This window comes from Castor canadensis, chromosome 8 (assembly GCF_047511655.1).
Source record: "Castor canadensis chromosome 8, mCasCan1.hap1v2, whole genome shotgun sequence".
Taxonomy (NCBI): domain Eukaryota; kingdom Metazoa; phylum Chordata; class Mammalia; order Rodentia; family Castoridae; genus Castor; species Castor canadensis.
In genome coordinates, this window is record NC_133393.1 from 97,249,243 (window position 1) to 97,272,063 (window position 22,821).

General features: G+C 45.6%; 1 protein-coding gene across 7 annotated transcripts; it reads left to right on the forward strand.

Moving 5' to 3' along the window:
* The first annotated feature begins 323 nt into the window (after nucleotides 1-323).
* On the forward strand, nucleotides 324-22,766 carry Dgka (diacylglycerol kinase alpha). 7 transcript variants are annotated; one of them, XM_074083580.1, is made up of 24 exons: nucleotides 324-680; nucleotides 6,931-7,075; nucleotides 7,581-7,654; nucleotides 7,969-8,101; nucleotides 8,318-8,392; nucleotides 8,840-8,889; nucleotides 9,354-9,428; nucleotides 9,613-9,732; nucleotides 9,834-9,948; nucleotides 10,790-10,878; nucleotides 10,991-11,110; nucleotides 11,322-11,420; nucleotides 11,605-11,688; nucleotides 11,939-12,012; nucleotides 12,140-12,214; nucleotides 12,990-13,075; nucleotides 13,176-13,265; nucleotides 20,284-20,444; nucleotides 20,694-20,758; nucleotides 20,974-21,064; nucleotides 21,493-21,691; nucleotides 21,780-21,921; nucleotides 22,106-22,166; nucleotides 22,434-22,766. In XM_074083580.1, the coding sequence occupies exons 2-24, from the start codon at nucleotides 7,012-7,014 to the stop codon at nucleotides 22,515-22,517; spliced, it is 2,226 nt and encodes a 741-aa protein (XP_073939681.1). In that variant the 5' UTR covers nucleotides 324-680; nucleotides 6,931-7,011; the 3' UTR covers nucleotides 22,518-22,766. The 7 variants fall into 7 exon arrangements, with proteins under 7 accessions (XP_073939681.1, XP_073939683.1, XP_073939688.1 ...); XM_074083582.1 differs by lacking the exon at nucleotides 324-680 and adding an exon at nucleotides 698-832; XM_074083587.1 differs by lacking the exon at nucleotides 324-680 and adding an exon at nucleotides 1,145-1,448.
* The last annotated feature ends 55 nt before the right edge of the window (nucleotides 22,767-22,821 follow it).

Consider the following 22,821-nt stretch of genomic DNA (forward strand, 5'->3'; position numbering starts at 1 on the left):
GTAGAGACTGTTTTTGTTTTAAGACTGAGGCTGAGACCTGGACATGACACAGGAACAGAGAGACAGACTTTCCTCCAACCCCTGCCCCAGATCACCAGTTTAGATATGATGATAATGCTCTCAAACCCCATTATTCAGCAGCTATGTTTCTGGTAAAAGTGGAGGAATCTCTTCAACAAGCTTGTCTCAAAAAAAAAAATAGAGAACTGCTTAGGTCCATCTGTTTCCACTAGAGGGCCTTATGTATTCATTCCTTGTCCTCTTTGACCCCCACCAAAAGTGTCTGTGTGTGGTGTGTATATGTAAATACATCACACACGCACATACACCTCATATATACACTCTTCCATTCAGAGATCTCTTCCCCCTCTTTTCTACCCCCAGGTGTAAGAGGAGAGATTCCAGGAGCCCAGGGCTTTGTTACTCTGCCCTACTTCAATGAAGGGTAGGAGGGAGTTAGGGGTTAGGGCGGGGCCAGGGAGCAGGATGCCTGGGTCCCAGTTCCTACCAGTAAGTCCCTAGACCTCTGTCTCTCTTCCTTGCTCTACTATCCTCACCACCATCCATGCTGCCCCAAGACACTTGACAGCTTCTTAGCAGATTGCAGTCAGGAGGAGCTGAAAGGATCTGTTTTCAGCCCCTACTTTTGGCCAGGGCCTTCTGAAGCACCACCTACCAAGGTCAGCGGGTAAAGTGGGAGAGTTGGGGCATGGAGGAAGGGTGCACACAGATCTGAGTGCTCTTTACACCCAAACTTCCATCCAAGAACTAAGGAGAAGATAAGAGTCCTGAGGGAAGGAGGTGGCCTTAGGGGACTAACTCTGAAAAGAAGGTGAGGAACCTGGAAAAGGCGGGTAGATTGTCTCAGGCAGTGTGGAGCCATGTGAATGAAGAGGGAGGTGTCTGGGTCTCAGATGTGAGGTGTGGAGTTCAGACCTTGGCCCCTCTGGGATCTCCTGAGTGTGAAGTCATAGCACATGAACAGCAGTTGGGAAGGGAAGTCTAGGATGGCAATTAGGACAAGGGAGCTGGCCGACTGGTGGCTGAAAGGGCAGCTGCCCAGTTGTTCTTAGCAGCCCACCTCCTATCTTGGCTTAGGATGAGGAGGGAGAGACTATCAGTAGTTATAAAGGTGGGAAAATAGAAACAGCTGCCCCCAGGCACGGGAAGAAGACGAAGAGCCCAGTGAGTGGAGAAAGTGGCACAGACCAGAGCCCTGGAGACAAGGACAGAAGGATCAGGTTCCGTTGGAAACCTGGAAACCCGGGCTGGTCCCAGCCTCGAAGTTCTCGGAGTTGGGGGCGCGGGAGCAGCGGGCCGGCGCTGTGTCGTCAGGAGCTGGGCGGCCCCGCGGCGGTCGCGTCTCTGGCCCGGCCCCTCCAGCCCAGCCCGGGCTCCAGCTCCAGCGCCGGCGCTTCAGCAACGACCTCGCGCCCGCCTCGGGCAAGGTAGAGACCCCGCGAGGCCCTGGCCACTCGCACGTCCCCCGCCGGAGCAGGGGGGGCGGCCGCGGACGGACGGGGACACCCCACCGGCTGGGGTAGGGCTGCTGGGTTCGGGAAGGAGGAAGCGTGACAGCTGGAGCGGGTGGCTAGAAAGGTTCGCGCTGGGACGCAGGGGGCTGCGGGAGGGCTGGGCCAGAATCCCGTAGGCAGCGTGTCCCCAGACCTTCCACTCCATCCATCCTGCTCACTCTTAGGGATGGCGAATCGAAGCCTCTGAGGCCCCGACTGGGAGGAAAGTCCCCTTTGGAATCCCCACCGCACCAAAGGGGTGGAGAAGGGTTCTTGTTTGGCCTCCTGGTCCCCAACTTCCCATCCCCATCCTTTCCACACCTGTCACCAGGAAGTTTCTGAAAATACTTGAGTCTGAATCTTACTTTTCGGCTTTAAATAGGAGAAACGAGTTTTAGTAAGGAAGACATGCAAATATTACTGGACATCTCTCTAGCCTCATAATATACAAAGCCCACATCCCCCAACCATGCCAACATCGTAACTTCCTCCTGCACTACCGCAATTACACCCTGCATACATAAACACACATGCCACCCCTTTAACCAGGCAACGCTAACATCTCCCACGTTTGTGAAGGGTTATTGAATTTTGAGGCTTCAAGCCAAATAATTCTCTGAGATCACTGACTAGTAAAGGGATGGGCAGGGAAAGAATAGACCCTGTCATTCTTGGGAGAGAGGAGGAAGGTGCAGTCCCTTAGATAGTTAAAGGACTCCGAAATCCAGGTAATCAGGCATGGGCCCTCAAATTAGTAGTGCCCCTTGAGGTTTCTTATTGGGACATCCTAAATGTCCTGGAGACATAGCTAATTCTTGAGTAATGGTCACCGTATATGACTTGGAATGTGAGCAATGAATAATGAAGAGAAAAGGAAACTTTAAACATTAGCACTGGCTTAGGGGATAACATTTAGCTCTTGGCTAACAGTAATTTTAGTATTTGATGTTTAAAATTAGATCTAGAGAATGAAAGGCACTAAGACAGTGGAATGGACTAAGGACAGGGTGTATAGATTCTGGCTGTGATCCCAAGAGTCATTCTATCTCTGGGCCTCAGTTTCATCCTTTGTAAAAATAAAAAAAATTTTAAAAGAGAGAGAGAGTTAGTAACTCCCAGCTCTGAGGATGTTCTAGGATTCTTTCCCTCCAAGTCAACTTCTTCCTTTCTACCACAAGTTGGGTAGAGGTGAGTAGGGAAACCAGAGGAGGGAAGGGTGAGTCACAAATAACTGACGGGCCCAGGCAGCAGACCCACCCTTCCAGCCCAGCATTCGCCTGGACTAGCCCAGTTTATAGCCTCTGGGTTGGGATGGAGCTGGAGGGCTCCATGGAACTGGACTTGTTCCAGATTTTTAAGGCCCCAGGATTATGCAGTTTGCTGCCCTTCAGCTCCAAGAGCAGCCAAACTTTCAGAGAGAGAAGTCAGGAAGACAAGTGAATAGACCATAGGAATCCTCATGTCCAAGGTCCCAGCCCAGAGATTGTCCTTTGACCCTGAGAGTCTAGTTTCCAGCTACCTCATCATCTTCCCAGAGGCAAAGTTCAGCATTCTAATGCTACTACATGTCTGTGCCTGACATACATAAAAAGGGAAGAAAGTATAAAACCAGTCTTCACTACTGCTAGAAGTCCCTATAATTTGTGTCTTCCTGGCTCAAAGGCCTCATATTTTCTTATGTCCAGATATGTTTCTCTAGGCACTATCTTGTATAATAGTAATAGCTAATGTTTATTGAATTCTTATCTGTGCCAAGCAAACGCTGTGTACGTTGCTTAAATAATCTTATTTAATCCCCTTCTGTGCTCAACTTCTCTAGGTACCCATTTAGCTGATGAGAAAACTGAGGTTGGGCTGTGATAGAGTGCTTACCTAGTATGCCCAAAGCCCTGAGTTCCATCCCCAGCTTAAAAAAAATCAAACAAACAAAAAAAGCAACTGAAGTTCAGGGAGATGAAATGATTCATCCAAGAGCAAGGATTCTAACCTATGCCTAATTCAAAAATCCATTCTTAATTGGGGCGTAGCTGTACACACCCATAACCCCAGCACTCAGAAGGCATAGACAGGAGAATCAACAGTTCAAAGCCAGCCTGAACTACATTTTCAAAAAAAAAAATAAATAAATGAGTAAACAAATAAATAAACATAGTCCATTCTTGAGGCAGGCCTGGTGGCACATGCCTGTTAATACCAGCACTCTGAGGCTGGATTATAGTCATTGATAAAGGCCAGTGGGCAGAGTCCTTTCTCCAGAATGTCAGTGTCCTAGAAAGCCTTTTCCAAGTATTCCAAGAGAGCCCCTGGAACAAGAATGTTGTGCTGCATAGAGGTGGATGGCAGAGTTGTCCCAAGGGCAGAGGTTGCAGAAATCTTACCTTCAGAAAGAAAGGGGCTGGGTTATTCTTGCAGACGCTAACTGCCTCCCTGTGCCCAACCCAACAAGCCCCAAAGGAGTGGATAGGGGTCAGAGTATTTGATGGAACTTCAATAAGTGCTTTTAGCATCATTCACTCATTTAAGCTGCTACTTATTTAGCACCTATAATATGTGATCTAAATTATCTCATATTCTCTTGTCAAGTGGACACTCTGTGGCATCCCATTTAACCATACTTGGATTAATAGTCCAAGTATGCAGCTTTTAGGCAGCCATTTGTACAAACAATATTGAGTACTCAGAACATGCTGAGCCCTGTTTTAGGTACTGGAGATGCAATGGTGAATAAGACTGACAAGTTCCTACCCTCAAGGAACTCACATTTTCGTAGAAGATGAGCAATTAATAAAGAAGCAAATAACTAGGGAAGATAATTTCTACTTGTGACAAATTCTAAAAAAGAAACAAAGGTAGGTGCTATGTAAAGGAGCAGAGTTACTTTAAAATGGAACAATCAAGGGGCTGGCAGAGTGGCTCAAGTGGTAGAGCGCCTGTCTAGCAAGTGTGAAGCCCTGAGTTAAAACCCCAGTCCCACCCAAAACAAGCAAACAAAAAGCCCCAAGTCCACCAAAAAAAAAAAAAAAGATGGAACAATCAAGGAAATTCTCTTGGTGGAGCTGACATTTCAGTTGAGGAACTGAGGCAAGAGGTTAGTTCTGCCAGAAGTAAGGAAGAGTGTCCCAGACAGACAGAACATAAATTTCACGGCCCTGGCCAGGCAAGAACTTGGTAAGAAGAACAGAAAGGAGGACAGAGAGACCAGAATGCAGTGTGTGACAGAAATTGGGCAACAAGAGAGGACAAAGTGATGAACAGAGGCCCTACCATGTGGTCCTAAGGCTGGAGCCTCCACTCCTGCACTTATCAAGTGCCTAAGGAAATCCCAGCTGGTGGCTCATATCTGTAATCCTAGCTACTCAGGAGGCAGAGATCAGGAGGATCCAAGATTCAAGGCCAGCCCTGGGCGAATAGTTTAGGACTTTATCTTGGATATACACAACACAAAACAGGGCTGGTGGAGTGGCTCAAGTGGTAGAGCACCAGCATGAGGCCTTGAGTTCAAACCCTAGTATTGCCAAAAAAAAAAGTGGTTATACCAATAATTTCCTCTCTGGCAGGATTTGACTTTTGGTTAGTTTGTTGTTGTTTGAGACAGGGTTTTGCTATGTAGTCCAACCTAGTCTCCACCTGGCCATCCTCCTACCTCAGCCTCCCAAACTTTGGGATTACAGGCATATACCATCATACCCAGCTGATTTTGGACTTCTACCTTTCTTTTAAAAATAATTTCTACATTACTTTTAAAGCAATAATAAGTACCATTTCTTGTAGGCTTCTTATATGCCAGGCATTATACGAGGCATTCTTTTTTTTTTTTGGCAGTACTGGGGTTTGAACTCAGGCCTACACCTTGAGCCATTCCGCCAGCCCTTTTTTTGTGAACCGTTTTTTGAGATAAGGGCTTGAAAACTATTTGCCTGGGCTGGCTTCAAACTGCTATCCTTCCAATCTCTGCTCCTGAGTAGCTAGGATTATAGGCGTAAGCCACCATCTCCCAGCACATTTTTTTCATGTATTATTTTACTTATGCCTCCCAATTGTAAATGATAGCTATCATTGTCCTGTTTCACACTTGAAACTTGCCCAAGCCCCACAGTGTGCTGTCACAGCTAAGAATGGAATCCAGATAGGACTGACTTCAGTTCTTACTTCAAAACTGTGCTATACTATGTATTACTGTAAGATATGTAATTATTGCCAGGCGTGGCGAGGGGGCGGGGCGGGGCGGAGGAGCGGCTCTCACGCCTGTAAGTAATCCTAGCTTCTCAGGAGGCAGAGATCAGAAGGATCAAATTTCAAAGTCGGCCCAGGCAAAATGGTTCAGAGACCCTATCTTGAAAAAAGCCATCACAAAAAAAGGTTTGGTGGAGTGGCTTACGGTGTAGTCCCTGAGTTCAAACCCCAGTGCCAAAAGAAAAAGAGAAAGAAAGAAGGAAAGAGAGAGAGAAGGAGCGAAAGAAAGAAGGAAGGAAGGAAAGAAATAAGGTTAAGTCATCAAGGCAAGTCGCCCTCTGCAACTTGGTTCTTGGGGCAGGTGGTGGACAGGATCCACTGACTGCTACTGCTCCTCCTTCGTTCTAGTCCAATAGCCGAAAGTTGGGGTGCCCTAAACCCTGCTAATGCAGCTTGGTGCAAGGAAGATCCAGGCACTTGCGACTGCAGCACGCAGCCCCGCAGTCCCACGCCTGAGAAACTAGAGCCTTCCTCCCTTACCTCCTCCTCCAACCCCGCGCGCTCGCTCCTCGCGCTTCCCCGGTACAGCTCCGCGGGACGCGGGAGAGTGGGAGCCCGAGCTAGTGACCCGCCCACAGCTGGTTCTGTGTTGCGCGCGACTCAGAAGTGCTAGAGGTCGTTGCGGAGGGTGGATGGCTCGAATAGTAGGGGGCTGAGCAGGGGCTGGCGACCAGGCTGGAGGCGGAGCAAGATGGGGTTGTGCTCAGGAAGGCGGGCTACTGTAGTAAGAATCACAGGAGGGCGGGACTGCGGGACCGAAATGGGAGTAAGCGCAGGCTGCGGAAAGACTTGCAGAGCCTGGGGGTGGCGGAGAGGAAAACGCAGAAATCGCCCAGGCACGCAGTCACAGAAACATACATAGACTGAGAAAGCGGGAACGGTGGGGGAGCGAGGGCGGGAGTGCAGGGTGGGTAGGTGACGGTGGTCAGATGAATTAAGAAAGATGAGGGGAGAAACCAGAGTGGGAGAAGGATCCAGAAATGGAAACAAGACAGGTACAGTGAGGAAGACTAGAGAGAAACACAGGACACAGGTACACAGGGAAGGGATGAGACTTAGGGAGGGACTAAGAAAAAAAAAAAACACGGAAATAATATGAGTAGAAACTGAATGGAGTAGATAGAAGAAAAAAGATGAGGAATGCTGGCTCTTCTCCAGTAAAGCTCTTGTCCCCTTCCTCCAGAACTACCCTCTGAAGAGGACCAACCGCTGGAAGCACTACTACGCCGTTGTCTTTGCCTCAATCCTTAAGAAAAACAGAGGGATGGCAAAGGAGAAGGGCCTGATGAGCCCTGAAGGCTTTGCCCAGCTGCAAAAATACATGGAATGTGAGTCTTCCTTCCAGTCCTTCAGTTCTGAAACCTACCCCAGAAAATCCCTGTTCCTTCTCATTAAACTCCCCAGCCCACCCCAGTTTCCCCCGTGACTGAGCCAGTCTGCTCCTTATGACTGGGAAAGGAGGAGAGATGCAGACATGCCTGAGGTCTCAGCTCTCTACCCGTGGCTTCACTGCTTGCTCCAGGCCTCAAAGAAGAGGAGAAAAGAGTGGTACCACTTTGGAGGATCTTAAATGTTTTTTTCCCCTCTGTATTTCTGTGTTTCTTCTTGGAATTTCTTTTTATTTCTTTTTCTTTGCAATACTGGGGTTTGAACTCAGGGCCTCACACTTGGTAGGCAGGCGCTCTACCACTTGAGCCACTCCACAGCCCTCTTCTTAGAATTTCTTTCTTCCTTTCATTGAAAACTATTTTTCTGCTGAATGTCCTGATGGGACTCTGACCGAGGCCAGGGGAACTGAGCTGGACTAATGCTCTTTTCCTGCTTCACACCTAGACTCCACCAAAAAGGTCAGTGATGTCCTAAAGCTCTTCGAGGATGGCGAGATGGCCAAATATCTCCAAGGAGATGTGAGTGGCAGCTGGGAAGTCCTCTTCTTGACCAAATCCTCCCATCTTTGATTTTGATTCTCCCCTGCGATTTCCCACCTTCCAGGGATTTTTCTGGGCCCCCTCTTAATAACTTTGTCCATTGTCACAGCCACTTTTGCCTTAGGGCAAAACAAGAGATCCTATTAAATCAGGACTCTATCCAAGAAACCATACTCCTGTCTCAGTTTCATCTCACTTCTGCATTTCTTGTCTTTGTGTCCACTACTCCCAGTTCTTCAGTCCCCAGCTTCTACTCTGCAGATGCCCCAACGTAATGCTCACTCTCATCATAGGCCATTGGATACGAGGGATTCGAACAATTCCTGAAAATCTATCTGGAAGTAGAAAATGTTCCCAGTCACTTGAGCCAGGCGCTGTTTCAATCCTTCCACACTGATCTCTGCATAAATGAGGCTGTAAATAAAGGTATGGTTAAGCAAGTAGGACTGGGCTCAGCCTTTGGAAGAAAAGTCAAATTAGTCTTGGTTTGGGAATGAGAGTCAAAGTGAGGAGAGAGGTGGAGGATTCAACTAGGAGCTAGCAAGAAGAGTTTTAAAGGGGAGAGTTAGAATAAACGAAGAAAAGAAGAGCCAAAGTGGAGGCGTTCCCTGACCTCAAATCTGCTGTACTTTTTTGTAACAGATGTAGTGTGTCTCAGTGATGTCTCCTGCTACTTCTCCCTCCTGGAGGGTGGTCGGCCAGAAGACAAGCTAGAATGTGAGTTGCCATTTTGGAGGGGAGAAGGGAGGAAAGGTGAAGCGGAAAGAGAGGTGTTCCCCAGCCTTTCCCTCATTCCTTCAAGATGCCTAAAGGCTGACAGAGCCAGACAAAAGTGGAGTCAAAGAATGGGCCTATTTCCTTTGTTCCCCAGACTACTTGAACCTAATAGTCCCTGCAATTCCCACATCTTACACATTCTCATGTATAAAAGAATAGCCTGGGCTATTCTTGGGATATGAGAGTGTGTGTTGTCTCCCCTGTAAGATTTACAGAGGGTGGCATCCACTGCCTGTTTTCCCTCTCTTTTTGTCTAATTTCTCAGTCCCATCCCAAGCTCTAGGCTTTTCACCTAGAAGTTCTCTCCATATTTCTTTTATTTTTCTTGTATTCTGGTCTGAGTTCTTTGGATCTCTTTTACAAACTGATCTGGCTCCTACCCCACAGTCACCTTCAAGCTGTACGACACGGACAGAAATGGGATCCTGGACAGCTCAGTGAGTTGTGGGACCCATACTGGGCAAGGGAACAAATGTTTCCATTTGTTCATGCACTCCTGTCTTAACTCTTCCAGGGTGTTAAGAAGTAGAGAAGGGGTTAGGGGTGTGGCTCAGTGATAGAGTGCTTGCCTAGCATACAAGGCCCTGGGTTTGATCCCCAACAGTGCCAACAAGGGAAGAGGAGAAAAGAAAAAGAAGTGGCAGCTGGGGGAAGAAATTGAGTCCTCTAGGACTAAATCTGGGAGTAGATCCCAAACTTGTGACTCTTAAAGGAGCAGGCTGAAAATATGAACTGGGGGCTGCCTTACAAACATACAAACACCTATTTACTTGGCAGGGATACTTAAGAATGAGTGGTGGATCTGGGAGTGAAGCTGAGAAACCCTGGTTTCTTAAGAAGAGTTTGGGTGGTGGAGTGAGTGTGCTGTGGATAAGACTGACTCTTATCCTCTTTGCTCCAGGAAGTAGAAAAAATCATCCTTCAAATGATGCGAATGGCTGAATATCTAGATTGGGATGTGTCTGAGCTGAGGCCGGTAAGGCAGTTCTTCCTTCTTGACCTTTATTGTACCCTCTTTCCTAGTAGTCCTGCATCTGCCTTACCCCATCTCTGATGGGCCACTGGTTCCTTTGGATAGTATGGCTAAGCTTGGTGTTCTGAGAGAGAGAAGTGTCTGAGAGTCCACTCACACCAAAAGTCTGTTCCCACTTTCCACTCAGATTCTTCAGGAGATGATGCAAGAGATCGACTATGATGGCAGTGGCTCTGTCTCTCTAGCCGAATGGGTCCGGGCCGGGGCTACTACTGTCCCATTGTTAGTGCTGCTGGGAATGGAGATGGTGAGTGGGAGAGGCTTATAAGCATGGGTACGGCAGCTGTCTTGGGCTGTGCTCGCGAGAGGTTGACCCTCTAAGAGGTTGGTAACTCTGTGCCCTCTCAGACTTTGAAGGACGATGGGCAGCACATGTGGAGACCCAAGAGATTCCCCAGATCAGTCTACTGCAACCTGTGCGAGTCAAGCATTGGTCTCGGCAAACAGGGGCTGAGCTGTAACCGTGAGTGATGGGACCTGGGAGTGTGCTTGCAGAGGGGAACCCAGCAATTTGTGGAAGCATGGCATTCTGAACTTAGAGAGACCTGGATTTGAATACTCCTGGGCTCTGCCACTGCCACTGATGTAAGACTGAGAAAGCCATATACTTTTTTTTTTTTGTGGTGTTGGAGATCAAACCCAAGGCATCATGCTTTTTTGGGGGGTGTGGGGGGTGGAAATTGGATTTGAACTCTGGGCTTTGCACTTGCAAAGCAGACACTCTACCTCTTGAGCCACATCTTCAGATCACTGTGCTCTGGTTATCTTGGAGATGGAGTCTCCAGAACTGTTTGCCCCAGCTGGCCTAAAATCACGATCCTCCTGATCTCAGCCTTTCAAGTAGCTAGGAATACAGATATGAGCCACTGACACCCAGCTCATGCATCTTCTTTAATTTTAAATTTCTTTGACTTAAAATGAGGTAACTGTGAGTATTAATTAAAGATGATGCAAAAAATGTACTTCACAATGTGCATACATATACTATGAAGTGCAATAAAAATTAGTTATTATTATCCCAATTAGACCTGGCTTCCTCTCCTTACATCATACAGTTCAGTTCCTGCCTGGCATGTGGATGTTGTGGGGGAAGGCATCTGGTGGCAGTTGCTCTTTTAGGGGTGAGGAAAAGACACAGGTCTTGTAAGTGAAGCTCCCCTCTTCCAAACTTTAATCTTTGCCACACCCTAACATCAAGGGATTACATGTCTTTTTTCAGTGAGTGATCCTTCCTCACTCCCAAGATGGAGAAGAGAGGGAGAAGGGCTCCAGCTAAAGCTCTGACCTTTTTCCCTGTTCTCCAGTTTGCAAGTACACTGTTCACGACCAGTGTGCCATGAAGGCCCGGCCTTGTGAAGTCAGCACTTATGCCAAGTCTCGGAAGGACATTGGTGTGAGTTATCCCATGCTCCCTCCACCCCCACATTATCATCTCCATCTTGACCTTGGTCCTTCCTAGTCTCTGCTCAGACCCTCCCAGACAAGAGAATGCTTTTCTCCCCAAGGTCCAATCACACGTGTGGGTTCGAGGAGGCTGTGAGTCTGGGCGTTGCGACCACTGCCAGAAAAAGATCCGGACCTACCACAGTCTAACCGGGCTGCATTGTGTATGGTGCCACCTAGAGGTCAGTTCGGGAGCTATCCCTCCAGACTATGCCTTGTGGCCACCTACTAAGGGCCCTCTCTCCGTAGACCTTCCTCCCTAACCCCTCCTCCATTACAGCCACAGTTGTTCCCGCTTTCCAGGGGTTCTCTTTCCAGTTCAGACCGTCAAGTTAAGGAGGGTAGCAAGGTCATCTGCATGATCTTTCTCTGTGTGCCCACCTTGTCCTTCAGATACATGATAACTGCCTGCCGACCATGGGCCCTGAATGTGATGGTGGGCTGCTCCGTGATCACATCCTGCCTCCATCTTCCATCTACCCCAGCGTTCTGGTGAGACCCTCGGGTAGCAGCTGGGAGGAGACAGTAGTGCCTCTCCACTTTCCCGACTCACATACCTCTACACACAAAATGCCATTTAGAATAGAGAGCCTGTACCTTAAAGACTGAAGTCAGATGCAACTATCAAATCATGCACAATCCACCTTTTCTCCCCTCTGCTTTGCACTCCTACTAGGTATCTGGACAAGATCGTAAACATAGCAAAACAAGCCAGAAGACCTTGGATGATTTAAGCTTATGCACGTCAGAGGCTCTTCGGGTACAGAGCTGAGGGGCTTGGGCTTCATGATGGTGCCAGTTTTGGGCTGGAGCCCTCCTGGGAGGAACTGAAGTAGGAAAGCTGGGGCGGGGGTAGTACCTGCTGTTTAGAAGCTCCACCCTGGTAGGGGGCAGGGAAGAAGGAGGAAAGCATCTTGGGGAATGTCGGTCCTCTGCCTCTGTCTCCAGGGCCCACTTTAACTCTGGAAAAATCCTGCCCTCTTCATCCTTATTTTCTTCCCCCACTACAGATTGACCCTGTTCCTAACACCCACCCACTTCTAGTCTTTGTCAATCCTAAGAGTGGCGGGAAGCAGGGGCAGAGGTGAGGAGAGCTTGGAGGGAGGAGGGAATGTGTATATGGAGGGGACACCTTGAGGAGGATATCAGGAGGGATACAGAATATCACTCTCCTCTCGCCCATCATGCACTTCCTTTTTACACTCACACAGGGTGCTTTGGAAGTTCCAGTATATACTAAACCCTCGGCAGGTGTTCAACCTCCTGAAGGATGGTCCTGAGCCAGGGTGAGTATAGGTTAGGGCCATATAACAGTGGTTTTTGTGCATCTGTGTATCTATGTATGTTGAGAGAGAGCAGGAAAGAGTATATGTTGGGAGAGAAGACCCAAGATGCCAGAATTCCAAATGCTTCTTGCCTTAAGGTCACTGGGTATCCTGTCCTCTTGATTCTCTGACCCATCTTTGTCCTGCTTTCAAAGAATGAAGATACCAGTTTTTCCCTACTACTAAAGAGTAGCTATAACTTTCCCAATTTTCTGCCCTTAATAGAAATTCAAGTCTTGGGACATGGCTCAAGTGGGTAGAGTGCTGCCTAGCAAGCTTGAGGTCCTGAGTTCAAACCCCAGGACCTCCAAAAAAGAAAAGAAACTCAAGTCTTTTGTTTGCTTATTTATTTATTTGTGTATGGTACTGGGGTTTGAACTCAGGGTCTACACCTTGAGCCACTCCACCAGCCTTTTTTTTGTGATGGGTTTTTTTGAGATAGGGTCTTGCGAACTATTTGCCCTGGCTGGCTTCGAACTTCGATCCTCCTGATAGCTGCCTCCTGAGTAGTATTCTTAATTTAAAAAATTTTTTTTTGTGTGTGTGTATGGTGCTGGGGATTGAACCCAGGGCCCATATATACTATGGAAGCACTCTATGACTGAAATACACCCCTTAGTCCTAAACTCAAATCTTTTGAGAAAAAGGTTATAGTAATAAGAGACAAGAAATAATCTGTCCAGAAGTTGGGTAGCCTCTATCCTGTTATCCTTCATCTCTCTCCCTTTTGTCTCAGGCTCAGATTCTTCAAAGATGTTCCTGATAGCCGGATATTGGTGTGTGGTGGAGACGGCACAGTAGGCTGGATTCTAGAGTCCATTGGTCAGTGTAGGGAAAGGCTCCGGACAGGAGACAAGGGATGTGGGGACAGTGATCTCTCAGAGCCACGTCTCTCCATCTGTCTTTTCTCCTGCCTCCCCAGACAAAGCCAACTTGCCTGTTGTGCCTCCGGTTGCGGTGTTGCCCCTGGGTACTGGAAATGATCTGGCTCGTTGTCTAAGGTGGGGAGGAGGTAAGTGGTTAGAAATTGTTTTGCTAGGATCTCAGCATAGGGGAGTTGAACAGAGAAAGGCATGCAGAGAAGAATCTAGGTTATTTGGTGTAGAAGAAGGTTGAAAAAGAAGAGAGGCACAGATAGGTGGATACCAAAGTGAAATGGCTAAAAAGAAGAAAGATTTGGTAGAAGTAGGGACTGTATTCTGAACCTAGGAGGGTCAAGGGTGATAGTCCTCTACCCTATAAACTCCAAAAATATGTGTTTCTCACAAACAACTCTCAGGGCTCAGAGGATCAAGGAGTATGGTAGGTAGATGGGGTATAATGTGGGAGTAAGGAAAGTTGCATGAGAACTAAGCCAGATGATGAGTGATGGGCCGAGTAGCAGGGAGCTTGTCCATGACTCACTCATTCATTTAAGCAATCATGTAGTTAGTCATTCATTCACTATCATTTCTTTTTTTTTTTTTTTTTTTTTTTGGTGGTACTAGGGTTTGAACTCTCAGGGCTTTATACTTGCTAGGCAGGTGCTCTACCACTTGAGCCACTCCACCAGCCAAGCTTTGTGTGAAGGGTTTTTTGAGATAGGGTTTCACGAACTATTTGCCCATGCTGGCTTTGAACTTTGAGCCTCCTGATCTCTGCCTCCTGAGTAGCTAGGATTACAGGCATGATCCGCTGGCGCCTCACTTCTTTCCAAGTTTATTGCAACAGTCTCCTAACTGCATTCCCAGTTCTAATCTCTTTTTCTGTTCAAAGAAAGAGTTTCAGGAATGTAGATAAAGAGGTCAGTGAAGGTCAGGTTGTATTTGAAGTGTCTTGGAGTTGATGTTGTTAGGATCAGAGTCCAGTTCCAAAATCTCCGTGGAGATTAGGGAATAGAAGTCTGCTAAGGAGAATGGGAGGAAACCTAGGGGACAAAGTAGCAGTAGGCCAGAGGAACCACCGAACAGCATGGTGGTACATTTGTTGTCTGTGACATAGGGTGTGAGATGGAGTAGGGGGAGAGAAAGGAGTGAGTTGATTATGCAGATTATGGAAGGTCATGAAGAGTTTTTATCCATATCCTGCCAGAGATCACAAACTGACTTCCCACAGAAATGTTTTTGTATTGTTTTTTATTGTTTGCCTTTCAGTGTTTTCAATTTCTTTGAATTTGATTGTTTCTAAAGTGGGTTATATATTATTCAGTTCACTGCAACACCTTTGGCTCCCTGCTAGTCACTCATTCACTTTATTTTACAAGTCTCCAAGGCATTTGGTTGTACAAGTCTGTACCAAGGAGGAACTCTTGATGTAACTAAACGAAAATATTGTCTACAGCCATACCACCCTGAACACAACCCATCTTGTCTAAAAGAAAAAATAGGAAGAAATACCTCCAAGTACATACTGTAATGGAAGTCTTGCTTGTAGCCATACGATTAATTTTTTTGGTGTTTTGAGACAGGGTTTCACTACATAGCCCAGGCTAGCCTCAAAATCATGGCTCCTCCTGCCTTAGACTCCTTAGGGCTGGGATTACAGATATGTACTATCACACCTGACATGATCAATTTTTTTGACCAGATTTCAAGTCTGCAACATTTGATTTTTTTTTTTTTTTTGGTACTGGGGTTAGAACCTAGGGCCTTGCACATGATCACATAGTAGACAAGTGCTCTACTGCTGAAATCTACCACCAGCCCTTTTTGTAAAATTTTATTTAGAGACAAGGACACACTAAATGTCCTTGTATTTGTGATCTTTCTGCATCAGCTTTCTGAGTAGCTGCAATTACAGAAGTGTGCCACCACACCCAGATCTGAATTTTTCATTTACAGTATTAGGTCCTTTGAAATTACATATTTTGAGTCTGCACTATGTGTTCTACAAATGAGACTTTTAATAGCAGTTTTCTGCTAACTCAACCTGAATCATGACCATAAAGATACAGCACTAATGAAAAATTATGTTGACATTTAAAAAATGCCATAAGGTTTGAAGAGAGGAAAGTGAAAGGAGTATCACCTCGGTGGAGGATGAATTAGAGGAAAGAGACAGGATAGGAAATTATCCGTATCACAGTGGTCCAGACGAGATGATGAGCACAAAAGCAAAGAGAGAGACACCGGAGTTGGTGAGTTTCCACAGCACTTAATAACTGATGGGTCAGGGAAGAGGAAGAGAAAGAGGAGATGGAAATAAGTGTAGGTTTTAGGTGTATGGACTGAGCAGATAGGAGTACCATTTATTTATTTATTTATTACAGTACTTGGCCTTGAACTCAGGGCTTCACCTTGAGCCACTCTACCAGCCCTATTTTTGTGAAGGCTTTTTCAAGATAGGGTCTCTCCACCTATTTGCCTCGGCTGGCTTTGAACTGTGATCCTCTTGATCTCTAGGATTACAAATGTGAGTAGCTAGGATTACAAGTGTGAGCCACTGGCGCCCAGCTGCAGGGGTGCCATTTATTATGATGGGAACATAGGTGCTGGGTTTTGAACTCATTTGCTGGGCAATTGCTCTGACACTTGAGTCGCATCCCCAAACCTCCTTTATGCCTTAGTTGTTTTTTGAATAGGGTCTTATGTTTATGCCCAGGCTGGCCTGAACCAAGATCCTCCTATTTATGCTTTTCAGGAGTATACTACCATGCCCAGCTTTTATTGGTTGAGATGAGGTTCTCATCAGCTTTTTGCCCTGATTGGCCGTGAGCCTTTCAGTCTCTGCCTCCCAAGTAGCTAGAATTATAGGTATGAGCAACAATACCCTTTCAAGGAAGACCATTTTAAAAGAGAAAGATAGATTCAGTTTGGGACATGTTGAGCTGAGTTGTCAGTGGAGAAACCAGATGGAAAGGTGGAGAATAGTTGGAAATAGATGTCAGGGATTTAGAGAAGACTGGGCTGGAGATACATGTTAGGGTATTGTCTGCTCCTAATGATGATTGACAGCTTGACAATAGACCAGAATACCTAAGGAAAGAGGTAAGAAGGTAGATAAGGACAGCAAGATTCTAGTAAACACCATATTTCAGAGGATTTATTGATGGCATCTATATATTAATGTCTTATTGTTGCTGTAACAAATAGCATTGCTTAAAGCAATGAATTTAATCTTACAGTTCTGGAGGTCAGAGGTCCAAAAGAGCTCTCACTAGGCTAAAATCAAGGGATTGGCAAGGCTATGCTTCTCTCTGTGGGGGTTGAGGGGGAAATCCCTTGTCTTTCCTTTGCCAGTTTCTCAAGGTTGTCTGCATTCCTTGCCTCACAGCCTCCTCCAATCAGCAATGTTATCACTCCAGCCTCTGCTTCTGTTGTCATACCACCTTCTTATGACTCTTCACTTCTGCCTTCTTCTTCTATTTACAAGGATCCTGTGATTTCCTTAGGACCATCCAGATAATCCAGGGGTAATCTCCCAATCCTGATCCTTAATTTAATCACATCTGCAAATTCTTTTTTTTTGCCCTGTGTCTTTATTTTTGGAGGGGCAAATACTGGGATTTGAACTCAGGACCTCATACTTGCAAGGCAGGCACACTACCACTTGAGCTACTCCACTAGCCCTGTTTTTGGTGTTGGGTATTTTGGAGATAGGATCTCATGAACTATTTGCTGGGTCTAGCTTCGAAGTGTGATCCTCCTTACCTCTGCCTCCCAAGTAGCTAGCTAGGATTACAAGCATGAGTCACTGGCACCTTGCTTTATTTATTTATTTGAGGAAAGGTCTTGCTATGTTGCCAGGCTGGTCTCGAACTCCTGAGCTTAGTTGATCCTCCTGCCTCAACTTCCTGAGGAGCTGGGACTGTAAGTGCCCACCACCAAACCCAGCTCCTATATAAGATTCTTGAGATTCAGATGTGGCCATTTTGGGAGACCATTATTCTGCCTACCACAGAGACCACGAAAAACAGAGAGAGGATCCTCTGTAACCGAGAGAGTAATATTTCAGAGGTTTAGTGAGGAGTTTCAAGAGTTAAAATGAGAACTAGAAGTAAACTAGTTTTGACAAGAGTCATTGACAACCTTTGCCAACAGAGTTTCAGTGGGGTGGGATGTGGAATGGATGAAAGGCAAACCACACTGGATTGAGCCATTAGGGGAATGTGAAATGTGGAAATATTTTTTTTAAATCTTTTCCCCCTTGATTACAAAAACAATAAATACTTGTAGTAAAAAAATAATTTGAAAGTTTCAGATATATTTGCCAAGAAAGTGAAATTCCCTATAACCTACTCCCTAAAGTTTTGGGGTCTATGGTTCTATGTTTTTCTTTCTAGACACAAACTAATATGTACCTAAGCAAAAATGAGATCATTTCATAGATTTACTTCCTTCCTTCCTTTCTTCCATCCTTCTTTCCTTCCTCCCTTCCTCCCTCCCTCCCTCCCTCTTTTCCTTTCTACAGGTTCTGCTCTGTAGCCCAGACTGACCTCAAATTCTGGATCTTCCTGTCTCAGCCTCCCAAATTCTGGGATTACAGACACGCATCACCATGCCTGGCCCATTTTTCTGCCATTATAGACATATGTGTGTGCTTGTGTGTTGACACATGACATTGTAACAAATAAATGAGATCATAGGAGTTCCTTTTTCATTGACTATGTCTTGGAGATCTTTTCATTTTAGCATGTACAGATAGAATTCACTACATCCAATAATTGTATCCTGTACCTATACAGTATTTCATGGCATGGATTTGCCATAATTTATATGATTTTCCTCTATTGATAGACATTTAGGTTGTTTCCAATTTTTTTTACTTCAGAGAGTATTTCAACAAACATCCATCTCTGCGCATGTATGTTAGTTTCTGTCAGATAAATTCCTATAAGTAAAATTGCTGTGTCAAAAAATATGTTTTGAGGACTAGGGGGATGTAGCTCAGTGGTTTTGTATTGGCCTAGCATCCATGAGGCCCTGAGTTGATTTCCCAGTACCACAATAAAACAAAAACAACAATAAAAATGTGTTTTGAAGGCCAAGGTTGTGGTTCAAGAGGTACAGTGCCTGCCCGGCAAAGCACAAGGCCATGAGTCCAAACCCTAGTACCACAAAAAAATGTTTTGATAATATTTTGATAAAAATTTCCTTCCATAAACAAATGAGCAATTTATGCCCCCAACTAACAGCAAAATGAGTGTTCCAATTTATGCATAAACTCATTAGCAGGTGTTTTTCTCAATCTTTTTATAATCTAATAATCTGACAGACAACACACAATTAGCTAGTACGTTTAAATTTCCTTCTTTGCTTTTTGTTGTGGTACTGGGGTTTGAACTCAAGACTTCATGCTTGCTAGGCAGGTGCTCTGCCACTTGAGCCACTCCGTCAGTCCTCTTTTGTATTGGGTATTTTCAAGATAGGTCTCATGAACAATTTGCCTGGGCTGGCTTTGAACTGTGATCGTTCTGATCTCATCCTCCTGAGTAGTTAGGATTACAGGCGTGAGCCACTGGCACCAGCTGGGTCTCAACGTTTTACCCGGGGCCAACCTTAGACTGCAATCCTCCTCCCTAGGACCTTCCCATAGCTGGGATAACAGGCTTGAGCTACCGTTGTACAGCTTACAGATTGACATCGGGTCTTGATAACTTTTTGAACAACAATCCTGATCTCATCCTTCCCAGTAGCTAGGATTATATGCCCCAGCCATAATTTCTTTAAGTTATTAGTAATATTGAGCATCTTTCATATGAAAATTGGCCATTTGTATTTCTTCTTATGTGAAAGGCTTATTTGTATTATTTGCCATTTTCCTGTTGACTTTAATGCAGTGATTTGTAAGCTGTTTCTTGTTTGTTTTGTTTTTGTTGTTCTGGGGCTCAAACCTAGGACCTCATACATTCTAGCCAAGTACTATACCGCTAAGCTACGCCCCAGCCCTGTAAGCATTTTTTGAAAAAGTTATCTGTTATATGTGCATTTTCCCAGTTTTTATTGTCTTTTTTAAGTGTTTATTTAACCATATGGAAATTTTAAATTTTAATATAATTATATTTATCCATCTTTTTGGGCTCCTAGTTTTGTATTATGCTTTAGGTTATAAAAACATTCAAAGGTTATAAAAACATTCATGTTTTCTTTTAGTACAAAGTCTACTTCATTTTTGTTTGTTTTTGTTGTTTGGTTTTTGGCAGTACTGGGATTTGAACTTAGGGCCTCATGCTTGTTAGGCAGGTGCTCTGCTACTTGAACCATGCCTCTAGTTCTTTTTGCTTTAGTTATTTTTTGAATGGGGTTTCACATTTTTGCCCAGGCTAAATATAGTAAGTGACTTCCCCATCTGGCACCATTTATTTTTTTTCTTTCTCCTTTTATTTTATGGTTTTCACATTTACTTACATGTGTATACATTGTTTGTGCCACCTCCCCTCTCCCTCTGCCCCAGCACCATTTATTGAATAATGTATCTTTTCCCCATTTATTAGAAATGTTATCTTCTACTAAATTCCCATGCACACAGGAATCAATCTGGGGCACTCTCTTCTTTATTATTAAACTTTTAATTCTATTCATAGTGGCATGTTTAGACTCTTCCTTTATTCTGTGTTCTGTCTGGTGGAATGGAGCAAGAAAACATGGAGGGGGGATAGGGGAGACTGGTGGAGTGGCTCAAGTGTTAGAGTGCCTGCCTAGCAAGCATGAGGCCCTGAGTTCAAACCCTAGTGCTGCCAAAAATCAAAAAAGAATGAAAAAAAAAAAAGCATGAGGGTAGTGAGAGATTATCCCCATTTGTCGCTCATCTTTTTGAGCATTTTCCTGGCTATTCTCTCCAGTCTTCCAGGTGAATTTGGAATCATTTCTAGATATCCATGCACACTGGAGATACTCATCTTCCACAACAGTGTGGAAAAAGATTCAGCAAGAGGCTGACTTTAACATTGGTTCATGGCAGCTTGCACATCCTGCCCTTTGACTGGCAAGGGCTGGGAGGTTCTGCAGAACCAGGACTGAGGGTCCTTGGGGAATCTGCAGCAATGGGGCTGAGAGGAGGGCTCTCTGAGACTCAGAGTTCAATGCTAACCTATCTTTTTCCTCTACTCCTAGGGTATGAGGGACAGAATTTGGCAAAGATCCTCAAGGATTTAGAGATGAGTAAGGTGGTACATATAGATCGATGGTCTGTGGAAGTGATACCTCAACAAACTGAAGAAAAGTGTGATCCAGTCCCCTTTCAAATCATCAATAACTACTTCTCTATTGGTGTGGTCAGTGGATTGGGGCACAGGAGGAGGAGAGAAAGTGGAGATTAAGAAGGCAGAGGCTGGAGGAGGATAGCAAGGGACAAAGAGGTTAAGGGAGCAGCAACACAGGAAAATTGGGAGTTCTGATCAGTGGTGTCAGTTGCAAAAAGTGAATTTGGGACATGCTGCACTCAGATTGGGTGGGAGTGAGTAAGGGAGAGAAAGAGGGAGAGGGAAAGAGAATTCCGATGTCATACTCCCTTAATTCTCCAGGATGCCTCTATTGCTCACCGATTCCACATCATGCGAGAGAAATATCCTGAGAAGTTCAACAGCAGGTGAGAGAAAAGTGGGGTGTGGGGGCATGGGAAAACTTTGTGACCAAGTTTGGTTCAGAATGCTTAGATGGGCAGTGACAACTCTAGGAATCCCCCAAGCAAAACTACCTTTATTTCCCTTGGAGTTGGGATGTTAGTGCTCTTCCCTGTCACTACCCCTGTCAGTACTGTGTAACCTGTCCCCTCTCTGCTGGGACTTACATTGGGACTCACAGAATGAAGAACAAGTTATGGTACTTTGAATTCGCCACATCTGAATCCATCTTCTCAACGTGCAAAAAGCTAGAGGAGTCTTTGACAGTTGAGGTATGTATGATGAGAACAAGCCCTACATATTTTTCAGCTTCAAGTTTCTTCCTTCACAGACATCCTTAGGAACTTCCCATATTCTTTCTTTTTTTTTTTTTTTTTTTTTGTGGTGCTAGGGTTTGAACCCATTCTAGACAAGTGCATGCTAGAGAAGTGCTCTACCGCTGAGCTATATCCCCAGCCCACTTTCCATATTACTGAACCTATATTTCTTTGACCTTGACTCTCTGATCCTGATTTCCTAAGTCCTCAAGATACACTAGTTCCTTTTCCCCTCCATCACATGCGAATCTCCAAAACCTCCAAAACCTGGCCTTCCCAGTTTGTCACCTGGTAGAGAGAGCAGTTAGATCCATGATTATGCCATTGCTATGAGGTGAAGATCTGTGTTCTTCCCAACTGGAGCTGTGCCCTCCTCCCCACAGATCTGTGGGAAACCTCTGGATCTGAGCACCCTGTCCCTAGAAGGCATCGCGGTGCTGAACATCCCTAGCATGCATGGTGGCTCCAATCTCTGGGGTGATACCAAGAAACCCCAGGGGGATATCTGTGGAATCAACCAGGCGTTAGGCACTACAGCTAAAGTCATCACTGACCCTGATATCCTGAAAACCTGTGTGCCAGGTGAGAGGAATACCCTTAGGAGCTGAGTGGGCAGGTCTGAGGGGAACATGTGACTTCCTTTGGGAGAACCTTGCTTTACAAAACCTAGTTCTCTACTTCTCACCCCCAGACCTAAGTGATAAGCGACTGGAAGTAGTAGGACTAGAGGGTGCGATTGAGATGGGCCAAATCTATACAAAGCTCAAGAATGCTGGACATCGACTGGCCAAGTGCTCTGAGATCACCTTCCAGTAAGGAAGACTTCAGCCAGGGGTCCTGAGGGAAGGAGTGGACCGGGAGGGTAGAGGGTTATGGGAATGGTAGGGAAGGGCTTTACTAGGTGAGCTTCCTCGGTGATCAAGGATCTCAAAGCCAACCTGAGAAACAGAGTTTTGGAATTGTAAGGAAATCACTAATCTTCCTTGACTTCCACAGTACCACCAAAACCCTTCCTATGCAAATTGACGGGGAACCCTGGATGCAAACGCCATGTACAGTGAGTAATGACTGTCAAAAACTGAACCTTCAAGCTCCATGAATCCCAAATCTCCAGTTCTCCAGCTTCTTTTCTTCCTCCTGATGCTCCAAATTCCCCTGGGCACATTTCTTCCAAACCCTGATTTCTCAGCCCCGGCCTTTTTACTGTGTCCTCTCCAGGATAGCAGAGACCTACTCCAAATCCCCCAAATTTTCCCCCTAATCCCTGATTCTCCAACCCCAAGATACTAAGTCCTGCTTCTGAATGTGTTCCCTTTCCTTCCAGATCAAGATCACCCACAAGAACCAGATGCCCATGCTCATGGGCCCACCTCCCCGCTCCTACAATTTCTTTGGCTTTCTGGGCTGAGAAGGACACCCTCAGTCTCCAAGCCAGCCTTGAACCCACCTCCCTGTCCCTGAACTCCACCATCTAGGCTCTGTACATTGCTGCCATACCCTCCTGCCAGTTCAGTGGAGTGTTCCTTTGCCCTGACAGTATTTATTATCCTGCACCATCTCACTACAAGCACACACACATACAAACATCACAAACATACATGTTAAAAGTGCCTCAACTAAATAAAATGACTTCTCCCCCTACTGGGGTGTCTATTAAGTAAGTGATACATCTCTTTCTTACACACTTTCTACTCTGTAAAAGATACAGATTC